Raw genomic sequence first — 17,154 nt, 5'->3', positions numbered from 1 at the left:
AGAGGAGCTGATAGCAAGGGCTCAATAGAAAGTAAATGTTTATAAAATGATGATGACAACATTATTGGGGGCTTTAAGAGCCCCCCATAAAATGATTTAAGAGAAAAGAAAGTAGCATCTGGATTCTTAAAGGCTTGGTTTCAAACAAGCAGCCATCTAAGTGAGGCATCCACTAAGTCCACGTGGAAGAAGCACACTAGTCTGTGTGATCCACAGATTGTAAATAACATACTCTAAATCTAAAGGAAGGAGTCATATCAGAACTGAAATTGTGAACACCAATTTGGCGGAGTCCCTGCATGGGTTGAGCGTCCAGTGAACCCCTCTTGATCATAATCGAGGGCTGGGAACAGCTCCGCTGTCAGACAGAGGGCATTGTGAACTTGATCATAGCAGACACAGCTGAAAATGTATTATCTTATCATGTGAGGCACCCAACGTTCTTCACAGGTCCCTCCAGAAGGACTCAGTGTGAAGACACCACCGAGTGAACTGGGCTTTACCTCAAACACACCAGAAGCCATTGGACTTAAGCTGAAACTCCCTAGTGTGAGAAGACCACGACTACTTGCCCAGGGCATAGAATTGGCGCATACTGGTTCCAAGACTTGGTTGAGTTCGAGTCTCTTATCATTTGCTCCCCTTTTTGACCCGTTTTAAAGCTGTTTCAGTTCAAAGTGAAGGGGAAAGACCAGTGGTTTAAGCCCCTCTGACCGTGACCAGGGATGTGACAAGCCTTACTGACACACAGAAGACATGCAGAGTGGGCAGTTGCAGATGCAGTTAGGTTACAATTTAGCACCCTATCCTTTCATCTCCCTTTTGATCCATTTAGATTTGTTCTAGTTTTAATGTTTTGTGCTTTCTTTTCAATTGAGGCGTTTATCTGTTTCATTTTGATATTCTTGTTAGAGTCATAATTGACTGAATTGACACGGTGGCAATGAGTTTGGTGTTGGTTCACATCAACTACACATCCATTTTTAACTATGGCTAGTTTGATAGGAGACATTGTGTCCTTTTAATTTGCTTTTTGAGAAGGTTAGGAAAATAATTACGTATTTGCTCCTATTTTCATTAGCCAGTGTAAGCTGGGGTTGTTTGTTTTTTTTTTGACTACTACAATGTAGTTGAATTCCTACTGATTTCTGTTCTTTTGACAATGGTAGAGTTGGTGTGATAACACAATACAGTACGGTGATTGGTTCCTGGGGACCGCTGTAAGGGAGAGTGGGGAAGGGAGAGAGAGTACGTTCCCACAGAGCTTCATGGGCCTGTTTCCAGAATGCTTCCAAGCTTTTCTTGACTGGCCTTGGCACTGACTTTGTTTTTGTTATTTCTCAGGGACATAACCTGAGAAAGTCACAGAGAAGCAATGAGTTCTTTTATTCCAAGATAAACATAGATATTGTTGTTTGCTTTTATACTGATTATAAAACTAGTGTGTTCTCATTATTAAAACAAAAACTTAAATGATCCAAAAATCTTAGTGGAAGAAGTACGGATTATTCACAACTCTATTCCTAAGAGATAAACTCTGTGACTTTATAGCTGCTTTATAGTTGAGATCATTACTCAACAAGGTATTGTATAACTTGCCTTTAGCATCAGCAGTGTCGATGTCATTTCTTGATGGTAATTGTAGAGGATTATTGTTTTTAGTACGTCAGTTCTCAAACATATACAATAGTCTCATACTTACATCTTTACATGGCACAATATTTTCTTAGGATAATTTCCAGAGATGGACGAGCAAGGTTTAATAACTCTAAGGGTTTTATCAATTTATACTACAACACAATGATGAAGAGGAGCATGTTTTCCTAAACACTATTGCCTAGAGACTAAATTTTTGCCAGAATGATACATAAGCTTACCAATGTGGTTCACTGTCATTATTGATAAGTCCAACGTCCTTGTATGTTTTCAATCCTCTCAAAGGCTTTTCTTTAATTGCCCACAATTTGGAGTTTCTGTTTTAGCTGTGTTTATTTTTAGAGCTTGAATTTTGCAAGACGCAGAAAAACAAGGCAGTCTGGTCAAGTTGTGGCTCTCACAGATGCACTGTATTTCATGTCCAGATATAGGAATAAGTTAAAACCAAACTCCCTCCTATTCGTCAATTCCGACTTATAGCGACCTTATTAGACAAAGTAGAATTGCTCCTGTGGGTTTCTGAGACTGTAAATATCGATCAGAGAAGAAAGCCTCACCTTTCTCTCTTGGAGCTGCCAATTGGGTTCAAACTGCTGACCTTGCAGTCACAGCACAACTAGTAGCCTATTAACACCCTCCCCCACCCAAGCTCACTCTTATCAAATTGATGCTGAATCATAGCAACCCTAAAGAACAGGGAAGACCTGCCCCTGTGGGTTTCTGAAATGACAGCTCTTTATGGGAGTAGAAAGCCGTATATGTTCTCCAGCGGAGTCACTGTAGTTTCAAATTGCTGACCTTCTGGTTAGCAGCCTAAAGTTGTAACCACGGCACCACCAGGGCTCCTTATATTATTGGAATAGGTAGTTAGACCACCGTATAATAATGTTCCTGCGCCCTAAACTGAGGATCTCTGCTGGTGTGGGGCTACTAAGCACCTTGAAGCCACCAGTTGTCCAAGGTGTCTGTTGGAAGTGAATGAGGAGAGACGTTGCTGTGGACTAATTACTCTTTGCTAATCATGACTTGTGGTAACCTGTTCACTTCCCAAATAAGTTCCCTCCCTTGTGATTGTTGTCTGTGAACTATGTGTGGCCATTGCAACAAATTCTTGAACTCAGCATTGCAGTAGAGTGGGCGAGGGGAGCCGTCGACGTCAGGATAGGTAAAGGAGGATGCTCGTGGAGGCAGGTCTGACTTCTGTCTCATGGCAATAGGGAAACCAGAGGAGGAGGGCAGATAGATCCACTTGGATTGCTGGTTATTGCAGTTGAGTTGCTCAGGATAATTGTAAAATATCTGCCTAACCACAGAGAATTATGGCCTACCCAACTGGCACATAACACGAACTGTTTCAACTATTATCTTTAACTGATTTTTATCATTAAAGGTGTCAAAACTTTAAGGAGTATTTATTTTTCTTATTTTTGTTGAGAGTTTAGCAAATTTGTTTAATGTAAGATTAATTTTTTCCCAAACCATGTTATTAGGAGCTAATCCAGACATCATATCATTCCATAGTTCAATCACTTTAGCAGTGTTTTCCAACTGCTATTAAAATCAGCTTCAAAACATTTTATTCACCCTGGAACTACTTGGTATCAGTTCCCCTTTACCCCCCCCCCCTTCACCTCCTCCAGCATACCCCTCATGAACCCTAACTCTACTTATTGTCTCCATAGACTCACCCTTCCCGGGTTTCATATACCAGAAATCATCGGAAAACAACCGATGAAGGGTCAAGAAGGCTACCAAACATGACAAAATATTAGCAAGATAAACCCCAATGCAAAAAAATACAACAAATATTAAAAACCAGATCAAGCCCAAAGCATATGAGAAGGAAGATCAAGTGAGAAGGTTTTCACCGTTGAAGCCATGTTTGTCGTCTTGGTCTGCTGTAGTCGTCTCTCCAGTGCTCTCTGTCTGATAGCCAGGTTACTCCCGCCCCTCGACTGTGAGAGGACATCCACTGGAGGCTTATTCCTTGTGTAGATTCTGGGCTTCCACTGTCACCCATAGCCTTCTGCAAACCCAAAACGCACAGGTTAAGCTCTGATCCTATTCCCTCCTTCAGATTTGGATTGTATACTGTATAATCCTTGGATCACAGACATTGGTGTGCTTCTCCCATGTAGGTTTAGTTGACGTCTCACTCAGATAGCTACTTGAAGGAGCGCTTCATCGTTTTAGGAGCATTGACGTTTCAGAAACACTTTGAATGAAATGATAAAGAAGACTATGGAAGAATGAATGCGTTTGAATTGTGATGCTGCCCAAGAACATGGAAAGTACCAAGGACTGCCGGAAGACCAGGCCAATCTTGGAGGAAGTACAGCCAGAATGGCTTTGCAGGCAAGAATGGCAAGCCGGTCTCACATAGTTTGGACATGTTATCAAGAGAGACCAATTCCTACAAAAGGACATTGTGACTGGTAAAGTAGAAGGGCATCCAAAGAGAGGAGGGTTATCAAAGAGAGAGATTCACCCAGTCGCTGCAACAGTGGGCTTCCCCGTTGTGATTGTGAGGATCGCGCAGGACTGGGCAACGCTTCTTTCTGCGAAACACACGTTTTCCATGCGTTGGACTCGACTCCACGACACCCATGACAGAAGAACACCAACACAGTTGTTTGGGAAAAGGGCTTATGAGCTTATTAAGAGAACTGTTGAGTGAATGAAAGTGCCAGAAAAATGAAATAGTTTAGTATTATAAAAGTCAACCAGTGAAAAACCCACAGATCCCAAGAGTCAGTTCCAATTCTTGCTCTCCATGCTTGGGGATGGCACAGTGTTTGCTGTGTTGTGCCTGGGGCTGCCTGTGAGTGGGGGCTACCCCAGAACAGCTAACAGCCATCACGTGGAATATAGGTGCCAGTTAGTACAGAATCGTTCTAATCATCAGTGAGCATCCTCTGTGTCATAGTTACATAATCGTTTGTCAATTTGACGATGTAGAGTGAAGGGGTGAAGTCTAGTCTGTCAATCAGATCATAGCCATTGAGGCCTCTGGGTGGGCATGGCTTCCTCCTGAGAATTCTGGGAAATCTGCACTTTCCTCCGTGGACATGGGAGACATGTTCTCTCTCTGGACTCCCGCGTGGCATCGCTGAGGAGAAGCCACATGGACCTACCCTGATGCAGCCCTGGAAGCTGGAGAAGCCACGTAGAGACCCCTGCCAGCACTGAGATGCTTACAACGTCACTGCATCCAAAGACTTTCTACCCACTGGCCTGTGACCGTCCTGCATTCAGCATCATTGCATGTGTTTCATGAGTCTGAAGAGGACTTTATAGATTGGTATTGGACATATGGGCTAATATCGGACTTATGGGCTTAGACAGGACTGGGTTGAGATGCTTTCTCAATATCCAACTGCTCTTGTATACTCATAGGAATTTCTATGGATTTGTTTCTCTAGTCTACCCAGACTAACACACTCTACGCTAGATGTCTTTTATAGTCTATTTCACTTTTCCTGATAGCCTTCTATGAGAATTATTACAATGTCTGTTTTAGTAATGAAGAAATGGAAGCTTGGAGAAAAGAAGTAATATGCTTAAAACTACACAGCTAGTACTTTTCACGTCCAGAATTTGAACATGAATTTTTCTGGCTACATAGGGCGTGCTTTCCAACCTCACCAAGCTGCCTCCAGCCTGGGGTTTCTATTATTGGTGGGCTCCAATGATGATAATGCTGTGTCGTCCACTACTGTAGCTCTTAGCCACAGGTAGCTATTTTAGATTCCTTACAGTTTTAATTCCCTGACTGCACTAGCTGCATTTTAAGTGCTCATGGCCACAGGTGGCTAATGGCTGTCACATCAGACATTGCAAGGAACACTGGTAGTATTGGGGTGTACCCAATGGCCTGCTAACTGCAAAACGAGCAGTTTAAACCCAGCAGCCGCTCCACAGGAAAGCGGTAAAGGTTTCTGCTCCCCAGAGATTTACAGCCTTGGAAGTCAACGGGACACTGCTGCTGTGTCCATAGGGTTGCTGTGAGCCAGCATTGAGTAGATGGCAGCGAGTTTGTTCTTTTAAATAGACACTTCTATCATCAAACAGAACTTTGCTGTTTCCGAGTTTTACGTTGTCTAGAATTTCAGCTACCTACATCTAGACATGCTTTTCTGAAACATGGACACCTAGGTGCGGCCTCATGACCGCTCAGAACTGAGGATAAGTAAGTAATAGAGTTTGGCGCAGGGTTCTGTAACCTCTTCTGGAAGGAGCTAACTGAATTGCTTGCCGTCCTGTGTTCTGCCAAGGAAACGGCAAGTCTGGCAGGAGGGCCGAGGGGAGCAGAGCCTGCGCTAGCCACCTGATCTTGCCAGCACCTGACATGGATTTTTCTTAGAGTTAATATTGGGAAAATTTCTGATGTCTTCATTTCCTGTCTCAAGGTCCTTCTCAACATTACCTGCTTCCTTTTCGATAAATTGCACTGTTTTCTGGCTTGGCATCTTTATTCTCTTTTCCCTTAGAGCTTCCCCAGTGTGCTCCTGTTTCTACCTTAATTTGATATCATTCTTTCTGTACCACGTCAATAGCTGGAGCCTCCATTCCAGGCATTTTACTAAATCAATCTCTTTCCTTTCCCCCGTTTTTTCTTATCTTATGAGAGCAGCAGTGTTTCAGTTAACTCCTGAGACACAGTGCAAAGTTTGTGATTGGTTCCCAGAACTCAGGGCCTTCCTGTCCATCCGTGTATTCAGTCGATAAAATCATGATCTTGATCTTCAGTTAAAAAAAATAGGTTGAGTACTAGCTGAACTTCTAAGAATATCAGAGGAATGTTTTAAAAAACATTCATGTTAATTTTTTGTTTGATTCTTAAAAATAATTTATGAATAAGTTTTGACATGCTAAAATCTGTGCTGCGGGATGAGCTTTGACTGTTAACTGCAAGGTCAGCGGTTCAAACCCACTGGCTCCTCCTCAGGGAGAAGATGAGGCTTTCTGCTCTGCTCCTGTCCGTAGTTCCCGTCTTGAGCACTTTATATACGGCTGCTGTGAGTCAGAATTGACTGAATGACAGAGGTTTGGTTTTATTATTTTCCCAAGACGAGCACATTTTCCTAACTGATACAAATATTTGACAACGATTTTAAGTGTATAATCCTTACAAGATTATACACTTAATTTAAGATTATACACTTAATTATACACTTGATTTTAAGTGTATGATCCTTACAAAGGTGTGATTAGTACTTTTATTCTTTTTTTTAAAATCATTTCATTGCGGGCTCGTACCATTCTTATCTCAATCCACGCATCCATCCATTGTGTCAAGCACATATGTACATTTGTTGCCATCATCATTCTCAAAACATTTGCCTTCTACTTGAGCCCTTAATATTGGCTGCTCATTTTCCCCTCCCTCCCCACTGCCCCCTCCCTCATGAACGCATCATAATTCATAGATTATTATTATTTTGTCTTAAGTTACACTGTATGATGTCTCCCCCACCCTCTTCTCTGCTGTCCATCCCCCAGGGAGGAGGCCATACGTAGATTCTTATAATTGGTTCCCCCTTTCTACCCCACATTCCCTCCACCCTCCGGGCATCGCCACTCTCACCACTGGTCCTGAAGTGGTCATCTGTCCTGGATTCCCTGTGTTTCCAGTTGCTATCTGTACCAGTGTGTATCTCACTCTGCATGAAAGAAAATAGACATGAAGGCATGCAACTAATCTTCCTTTTCACAACTAGATGTCAGTGTTAACATACCTGGTTCAATGTCTCAGGTGTGATTATAATGAGCTAATTTAAGGTGTTATTCTCCTATAGGAAATACAGATTAGAAGATAAATGATGAAGAAGCAAATGAGGAAGAGGGTAAATCTTATTTCGAAGTTGGCTGGTTCTATAGTTATATTTTGGGGAAAAAGTATGCATGATACAAGTGAGCAATTAAATTTTAAAAAATCATTTTATTGAGGGCTTGTACAACTCTGATCACAATCCATACATCCATCCATTGTTTCAAACACATTTGTACATTTGTTGCCATCATCATTTTCAAAACTTTCTATTTGAGCCCTTGGTATCAGCTCCTAATTTTTCCCTCCCTCCCTCCCCCATCCTTCCACCCTCAAAAACCTTTGATAATTTATAAACTATTATTATTAGCAATTAAACTCTTTGACTTGTTTGGTTAGAAAAAGTAGGTAGAATGTGAACTTGTACTTTTTCATTACTGTCAATCAGAGGTTCCTCCTTACGACTTTTAATGAAAGAGTGATTAGAAAAGGAAGATTATTGCTATTCAAATGTAGCGTGTAATTCTTTTCTCCTTTTAATGAGAAACATTCTTTATAACAGGAACTCTTTTTTCGTCCTCAGTGAAATTTCTTATATCTCCCCTACAAGTCTCTCGATGTAATTTCACTCATCCCCTCCTGTTCACCCCCTTAGTTCAGTCCTCATCTAAATCCTTTCTTTGTAGATACAATATGAAACTCTTAAAATCATTCATGCTATGTTTCTCTAACTAGGAATCCAAGGGTGCTCTGACTCATGCCCTCTACTAACAAGGAGACTTTAGTACCCCCTAATTCTGTCCATTAGCATAGCCACAGGCATAAAGGCCGGAATTTATAATACATCACATAATTTATTTTTCACAATAATATTTTTATATTATTAGGCATTTTCAAAATGTATATATCAAGTTTAATAAGCTTCTCTGGGACCTACATGTTTAGATTATACAGTTGAGAATTTGTGGGAGATTAGGATTTTGAGATTTGACAGGCTTGCTTTGCTTTTTGTTATTTAAGTAAGTTTAACTTTCCCTTTAGGAACACACCCGGACCCCAAAACAATTTTGTTTTGAAAGCGTAGGTTGAATTAGTATTAATAATATCTTAGCATATCCATTTCTTATAACATAATATTTTAAGTCATACAACTGGTATTAAGTTTTCAATCAATGAAAACAGTTCACTTGGTTATTGATTTTAAAAATCCATTTTTCCCTGAAATATGAATTTTTATCTAATTAGGTTTTATATCAATACGTGAAACATTCATTTAGCAGTTGCTTTTGTCAGTTTTAAAGTCTTGAAGGCACACAGCACAAAACATAAAATTAATTATTGATTGTGGCCTACTTTTAGCACATCACTCTGTAATTTTCAGCCAGCCCCAATAAAGATAGAAGTATATCACCCCATTGCAGAGAATCCACGTGTGCTGCTGCCTTGCAGCTCCAGGCCTTCTATGTGTAGCCCTGGTGGCATAGAGGCATCGCGAATTACTCATGGGGCTGTTAGCCACGAAGTCAGCAGTTTGAAACCATCAGCGACTCCATGAGAGAAAGATGAGGCCTTCTGTTCCCATCAAAGTTTACAGGGTCAAATAATCATCATGTACAATTTATCAAGGGCCCATGACGGAGGGAGGGCAAAAAGAGGAGCTGATACCAAGGGCTCAAGTAGAAAGAAAGTGTTTCCAAAATGATGGTGGCAATAAGTGTACAACTGTGCGTTCTACAATTGATGCATGGATTGTTATAAGAGCTGTAAGAGCCTCCAATAAAATGATTTGTTGTTTTTTGTTTTTTTTAAGGTTGCAGTGTCAGAAACCCACAGAGACAGTTCTACTCTTTCCTATCAGGTCCCTGTGAGTTGGAATAGACTTGATGGCCATGGGTTTGGTTTTGGTTTATTTTACATATACATGCAAGCAGGCTATCTCCTACTTTTCCTTTAATTTCTATTTTGTGAAATATATACAACAAACACCATTTCAACCACTGTTACCTTTTTAAGTCTTCCTATGAAGACATCTGAGATGCCTTTGACAAGGACAATTTATAACCTTTATTTTATATTAAGGTAAAGTAACTACTCAATGAGCTTGCTGACTAACTTACCTCACTATTTCCAACAGGCTGCTTGGGGATAACTGAGCCCAGCCAAGTGTCTGGATCCTAGTAAACAGTAAATATGTACCGGCATTCCTGACTTCATTACGATGTGTCTAGTTACTATGAAACGCAGTTATGGCCATCCTCATCTGGGTTGTTTATTTTTTGTTTATCTTATCATTAATAATTGCAACACATAATTTTCAGCTGTTACCAACCTCATGCCAACTCCCCAAAGATATATGAGGATCAGATTTGGAAAGACACTCGTAATAAAAGGCAATCATAATGAAAACTAAAACATAAATTGATAAAGACCTCCCTTAGAATCCATTTATGGCAGACAAACTGGAAGCTGCCTTACCTGAGGGCTGCCTGTGCCTGGAGGTGTTTGTTCTCTTGCTGTCTCTCCCATCTGTGTGGTCGGGCTTGGGCTCGTGATGGTTTCTGAGTGCATGGGAGCTTTCTCCTGGGCCTTTCTCCTGACAGATGGGATTTGCTTCTTGGGTCCTCCTCTATGAACCCTAGCTTCTCATATCCTGATTTTTTCTCATTTCTCTCTAGTTTGATACTTGAGATTAGATAAATGATTAACTGACAACAGTTATGAAATGATTAGCTTTGTGTAGCTACTATGTGATATTGTAATGTCACTGATGATTTCCTTAAGTCTCAAATAATTTTATTATTATTTTAAAAATACTTTGATTTCTAAAGCTTTTCTCAAACGCACACACATTGATTTGCGACAGGATAACACAGAATAGAATGTGTATGTGTTTGGGGAAGGAGTACAAGAGTCAGTGTGAAATATTAGTGGTACCACTTAAGCAGTCCCAAGTTTGAGTGTCATTTACGCAATATGGCAAAATTCTCTTACTCTGAAAGTGTTTAAAGATGCCTTCCGTGGTGAAGAAAGTTGATGGTGCCTGGCTATCAAAATAATATAGCGTCTGGGGTCTTAAAGGCTTGAAGGCAAACAAGCGGCCACCTACCTCAGAAGCAACAAAGTCCACAGAGAAGAAGCACACAAGCCTAAGTGAACACGAGGTATTGAAGGGGTCAGGTAGCAGACACCAAAGAACAAAAACCATTATTGTATGGTCACCTTTCCCACATAAATGCTGAAGACGAAGGTGTGCATAAGTAAGTGTGGTGAAGAAGGCTGGTGGTGCCCGGCTATTGAGAGATATAGCGTCTGGGGACTTAAAGGCTTGAAAGTAAACAAGCAGCCATCTAGCCCAGAAGCAACAAAGTACATGGAAGCAGCACACCAACATGTGTGATCATGAAGGGCCGAGGGGACCAGGTTTTAAGCAACAAAGCTGGGGAGTGGGGGGGAATCATATCATCATGAATGAGGGGAGTGCATGATGGGGACCAATGCTCATCTGTAGACAACTGGACATCCTTTGCAGAGGGGTAGTGCGGAGGAGATGAGTCACTCAGGGTGCAATGTAGCAATAATGAAACTCACAACCATCCGCTAGTTCTTAAACGCTTCCTCTCCCCCCACTATCATGACCCCAATTTTACCTTGCAAACCTGGTTAGACTAGAGTATACACAGCGGTACAGTTGGGATCTGGGAACACACGGAATCTAGGACAGATGAACCCTTCAGGACCAATGGTGAGAGTGGCCATACCGGGAGGGAAGGGGGTGTAGAAAGGAGGAACTGATCTCGGGGATCCACATATAACCTCCTCTCTGTGGGATAGGCAACAGGAAAGTGGGTGAGGGGAGACGCCGGGCAGTGTAAGATAAGATAAAATAATAATCTATAAATTATTAAGGGCTCATGAAGGAGGGGGGAGCGGGAAGGGAGGGGGAGGGAAAAAAGGAAAATGAGCTGATTCCAGGAACCCAAGTGGAAGGCGAACTTTGAGAATGATGAGGGCAACAAATGTATAAGTGTGCTTTACACAATTGATGTATGTATGGATTGTGATAAGAATTGTATGAGCCCTAATAAAATGATTTATTAAAAAAGGATAATAAAAAGCATGTTTAAAAAAATAGAGAGGCCTTCCTTTACTACCAAGACAGATGGACACTTTGGCCTTGCACTTTCTCTTCACCTGTCAGAATTTAACTTGATCTGTGAAACCTTTAAATTTAAACACCAAGTAATTATTCACCTCATTCATAAAATGACTTACGCTTTAAATGGGTGAGTTGGTGGGTTGTGAATTATAGTTCAATAAAGATATATGTGTAAAAAAAAAAGATATATGTGTGCACATACCCTAAAATCATTTGCAGTGGTGCTTGGAAACAGTTATTTACTCATGTTAGAAGGTGAGGTCCAGATCGTAATTCATTTATAATGTTTCATTTATAAATTTGTCAATTAGAAAGTTTAGTGAAACTTAGGGAAACTACACTTGGTGTATCTTAATAGATGGAGAAATGCAAATAAAAGGGATATTGACAAAAAATAGACATTACAATTTTATCCTTGGCACTGACTGCAGTCGGAGAGTTGAACCAGAAGAACATCTACACCGATCTCACTTCGTGCCCAGCTCCTCGTGGCCGGGACCTCCATGAGAGGCGAGGTAGTTAAGGAAGCGAGGACTTTATACTGCAAAACTCCGTTACTTGGGCTGGTCTCTGTAATGAACAGATTGACGTCCAAGCCTTTTCTAAGTGCTGTCTCGTTATTACAGAGAGCGGTGTGCCTGCACACGTGGTGGCTGCCATTGACGTGAACACAGTCGCTAACGACGTGTACAAGTACAATTTCCCGGACACAGTGTTACTGCCCAAGACAATCGACGTGAGTAATGCCGGTTCCCAATTTAACAAATACATCACAAGGATAATCCTTAATAAAGATATAGAAATGGGAAAACGTTCAAGACAGGGAAATTAACATTTTCTGTTTTATGACAAGAAAGCATGCGTCTAAAATAAATAAATAAACTTTAGAGGAAGATCATGAAAAGCGGTCTCCAAGAGAGAATTAAAGTGTAAGGAAAGGTCTAGCTTCTAGATGCTTAGTTCTGTTATGATAACAAATTATTTTATTTCTTTACTTTTGATTAATACTAATGTACCTTATGGGAATAACAAAGGAAGACAATTATTGACTATTATTGAATGGTTCTTAGTTTAGAAAGCTTGCCCAACTTAAACCTACTACCCCATCCATAATGAACTCAGCAGGTGTGCTTAAACTGTGTGTCAATTGTAAATTGATCCCTGTGAGAGTTCTCAGGTAAAAAAAAGAGATGAATAAAATCTTTAAAAATGAATCTAAAATTGAGGTAAGGGAGGAAAGTAGTCACTAGACAGAGTGTTTGGGAAAGAGGAGTAAGTCTGACCTGGACATTGAGTTCATTTTAATGGTGGTGGAACACTTGTGAGAGGGAAATCATCACGGTTGTGCAGCACAAAGAGTGTAATCAGCGGCGCTGAATTATACATGTAGAAGTTGTGGAATTGAAGAATGCTTTGTTGCGTATATTTTTGCCAAATTGAAAAAAATATATACGACTAACAGTGAGTACAAGGAAAAAGCATATCTTCTGAACTTGATTGTGGTAAAGATCGTACAACTTGATCTCATTCTGTGGCCTCACAGAGCCACAGAGTAGAACTGCCGCTGTGGGTTTCTGAGGTTGTAAGTCTTCCCAGGAGTAGAAAGCCTCATCTTTCTCCAGAGGAACGTCTGGTGGCATAGAACCGCTGGTCTTCCTGTTAGCAGCCCACGGTGTAACCCACTGCGCCACCAGGGTCCCTGCAAACTCCTTCCATGTCTGTCCTCAGGCAGGATAGGGTGGAGATGAATCCCTTCATGGTGGCGCGATTTAAAGAGGGCAGGGGGAGGATGGATAGGGAAGTCCAACCAGTATCTTGATTTGGAAATAGAAATATCTTTTAAAATTTGATGTAAGGATCATTAAAGACTAACAATGAGACCGGGAGGCATTAATAAACTTACTTTACAAACTTAAAAAAAAGAAAATATTGTACAACTCTTCTTGATACAGTTGAACGATTGCATTCTATGGTATGTGGATGAAGTAAACCTGTTAAAAAGAAAAGTAAAACTGCTAAGTAAACAGTAGAAACAGTACAGCTGTTAAGCACAAAATATTTCTCTGCTTTTATAATAAGATAAAGCAAACCTCAGTGAGAGGGGCTGACACAGTTCTTGCAACAAGGGCCTCAAGCCACAGGCGCTGACTGTGAGGCTGCCAGACTGAGAGATGTTTTGCTTGGTTGTACATAGAGTTGCTATGAGTCAGACTGTTTGGGTGACAATAGCTGTGTTTACCTGTAGAGCTGCCGACGCTCTTTATCTGTAGTTACCAGACATCCATCGTATGCTCCGAGGAGCACTATTATAAAAAAGTATTGTTTTAATTGTACTTTAGTTTTAGGAATTAAGCTGTCATCCTCCATGTGAGTATGCCCCCCAGGAAGTTGCTTATCATCATGGCCCGTGCTGACAGACGATTGCATGCGATGCGCTCTCTGGTTGTACCGCCCTGCCTTCTACTTTCCTGGCACACTGCTCTGTGCGCGATTTTGCACTGTTTTCCTTGGATCCCAGGCTGCCAGAGCTGCTTTAGGAATTTTTCAAAATTTAGCTTTAATTTTATTTTACAAATAAATCTTAAAACTATTTAACACCTTGTGATGAAAAAGCAGCGGACAAGCACATTCAAACTTAGAATCATAAAGACGATGGATATGTTGGAGGGTAGCCTATTCCTGACAACTCAGAACAAAGCCTCTTCTGCTTTGTACGAATATTGGAACTTCTTAAGTATGCGTCATAGGTAGGAAGGATATGGCGCTGGCCCGGTGACTTAAAATTTCACAGCTCAGAATGTGCACCAAAAATGCTGAGTGAAAGTTGGTAGATGAATGCCTGTTTCTCTATCTTCTGATATATAAAACAGGTACAAATGAGCACATTTCCGCACTGAGTGGATTGCGTTGATTAATCTTGTCTGTAATCTTTTGAAGCTCTTATTGTATGTTACTTGAATGCTCAATAATATATTAAGCTTAGATGTCTGAAAAAAATGAACCTTTTTCCATTTGGTGATATAGTAACATCCACATATATGAAAGGGATGGAGAATGGTGATACTTATTTGCTAATAAAAATATTGATAGTCAGGATTTTCTCACATGCTTTTAAAAGTCTTTATTGTGTAATTCTCCATTATTATTTTTTTTTTACCGTAGAAGGCAGGACAGCGCTAAACTTGTGGCCTCACAAAAGTCGAGCCTTGCTGGAGGCTGCGTGCCGTGGAGTTGGTCCCAGCTTAGTGGCTCATGTAGAGCTGCCTGCCAGGGCTCCTGGGCTGCAGTGGAAGCAGATCTCCGGGTCGTTTCCCTTGGAGCCACTGGTGGGTTTGAGGCACAGACTTTTCAGTTAACAAGCACGCACTTAACGGTACACGCGTCATAAAGGCAAGAAGAGGGTAGGATCCAGCAGGCTAGCATTGCTTCTCTGCTTTGATTACTAGCGGGAGTTCCAGGGAAGCTGGTTAATTCCTCAAAGCTCTACTTGGCTGATCCAGTTTCTTCACAGGATTTTATTTGAGAAGTTAGCTTAACTGGTTTATTTTTAAAGTAGTAAGTTATATGTATAATTTTCCTTCTCGTATGTTTTTATTTTATTTTTTCCAGCAGTTTTATTTACAAGGAATTTACTTGTCTTATAATTCAATCATATCACAGAGAATTGTACAATCACCCCCACATCAATTTTAGAGCATCCCTCCTGCCCCATGGTCAAATTGCCTTTAAGATGATTCATGCCATCACCATCTGTTCTAGCACTTCCGGTTCCCTCCAGTCTTCTGAAGTCCCCTCTCCTCCTCCCCCTTCTTCCCTCTATCCCCTTGTATGTGTTTATCATTATGCCTCCACTCCTCCTGTGCTGCACAGCTGGGAGACCCAACAGAAAATAATAGGAAACAAAACTACACGAAAGTGATAATGGTAAAAACAAAATAGTATACAGACAAAAATACCAATAATGCGTAAGAAGGAAAAGATACCCAGCAATTATCAAGAGCCAGGAAAGAAATTTCTGTCATAGAATCAGAAAGCTATATTTTGTAAACTGCTATAATTCCAAACTACTTGCTAGCTCTAACTAGTTCATATTTTTCCTTCTTCCCCACTCTACCCATGTTTTTATACCACCCCCCCCACCCCCACTGCTTCCCCTGTTTTTATTCCTTAGGGCATTACACTGGAAGAGTTTGACAGATTATCTTTTGATATGATTTTAATGAGCCCGCCATGTCAACCATTCACCAGGTAGGTATAATAAATATTTTTCTCCTGAGAAAGAATTCTTTTGAAGGGTTCATTAAATAAAATCACACTGTATTTGTAGGCACAGATGCAAACTAATGAAGCTTGAGTGTGTGATTTTTATATTTCTTAAAATTTGGATGTACTTTTATTAATAGTGATGTTCTGATGTAGAGTATATTTTTATTAATTATGTAGAATTTGACTGTGTTATAGGGAATGTAGCTTAAATGGAACTCTTGACTAATAAGTCTCTAGATATCTTAAATAATACTAATAACCTGATTGTTTAAGTAACAGTCTTCTAGTTGTTGACAGTCATTGCTATTATCATTAGAGGTGAGAATCGACTTGATGGCAGTGGGTTTTTTGTTTTCTTTTGACTTAGTCAAACCATGCGCAACTTCTGCTTATAGAATAAAACCTCAAGTCTCTTGTTTACATTGGACAACATGAGCAATTACTAAGTCACTATTTTGATTTGTTTAAATGGTCGCTAGACACAAGTTACCGCTCTGCAGGACCAGCTCATGCTCCTCTGAGCTCTTGTCTCATCTGGAGCAAAGCGAAAAGTGTTAGTAGCCAATATGTGGGGGGTGGTCTGTATGTCCCCTAAAGACTTCTTTTCTTCACCCAAGTCATTTATCATATTGCTTTGTCTAAAAAATTTTAAGTGCTTACTCATTAGATATGCATGATTTAAAATCACTAAACAAATGCACCTGCTTTTATAGAAACAAAGATGATTATTTTTGGGGTGAGGACAAAATTGTTGAGTTGGATTATTTAAAAGATCTGTGATAAACTTCTATGTGCATTTTTTATGACTTAGAATTGGCCTGCAAGGTGATAAGGATGATCCAAGGGCGAGGAGCTTCTTGTATCTTCTAGATATTCTCCCAAGGTAAAAACCTAGATTGCTGCACAAGCAAGCTTATCTTCTTTTCAAACTTGGAATCAGAAAAAATTTGATGTTTGTTGTCTTGTTGAGATGAGCAGCTTATCCACATTTTTTTGTGTCTATCATTTATCTTCTACAGCTTGACTAATAGAGTAACTCCAAACATCTCCTGACCTCACTGTTGTGGGTGGGACGGGGAATAACAAGTCTATCGGTTACGTCCTGTTGTTGCTTCTGTGAATGTTGCTAATGTGAATGAATGCAGTTGCCCTTGTCCAGAAACTTGTACAAACCTAAGGGTCTTCTTTGTACACAGAGGCTCTCTGTGAATCCTTGTTTTCAGATAAGCACCAATGGAAGTGAATCCATCAAAGGTTAGCTTTCTTAGGTGTACAGTATTTTGGGAAAAATGAATGCATTATGAAT

The 17,154-nt window shown here is 40.4% G+C and overlaps 1 protein-coding gene across 4 annotated transcripts in view; it reads left to right on the top strand.

The window, feature by feature from the left end:
• The window catches only part of TRDMT1 (tRNA aspartic acid methyltransferase 1), a 35,533-nt gene that overhangs the window by 5,417 nt on the left and 12,962 nt on the right, over positions 1 to 17,154 (top strand). For 2 of the 4 annotated variants that reach the window (XR_012784945.1, XM_075552449.1), the window contains exons 2-4: positions 12,209 to 12,318; positions 15,754 to 15,830; positions 16,660 to 16,731. Coding sequence is in view for 3 of the 4 variants with exons in the window: in XM_075552449.1 (XP_075408564.1) it covers positions 12,209 to 12,318; positions 15,754 to 15,830; positions 16,660 to 16,731 (259 nt within the window). In the remaining variant the exon portion in view is untranslated. Of the gene's footprint in view, positions 1 to 12,208; positions 12,319 to 14,744; positions 14,909 to 15,753; positions 15,831 to 16,659; positions 16,732 to 17,154 lie in introns of those variants that run through there. The other 2 variants (XM_075552451.1, XM_075552450.1) reach the window with 2 other exon arrangements.

The sequence above is a fragment of the Tenrec ecaudatus genome, chromosome 6 (assembly GCF_050624435.1).
Source record: "Tenrec ecaudatus isolate mTenEca1 chromosome 6, mTenEca1.hap1, whole genome shotgun sequence".
NCBI lineage: Eukaryota > Metazoa > Chordata > Mammalia > Afrosoricida > Tenrecidae > Tenrec > Tenrec ecaudatus.
This window is presented reverse-complemented; position numbering and strand designations above follow the sequence as displayed.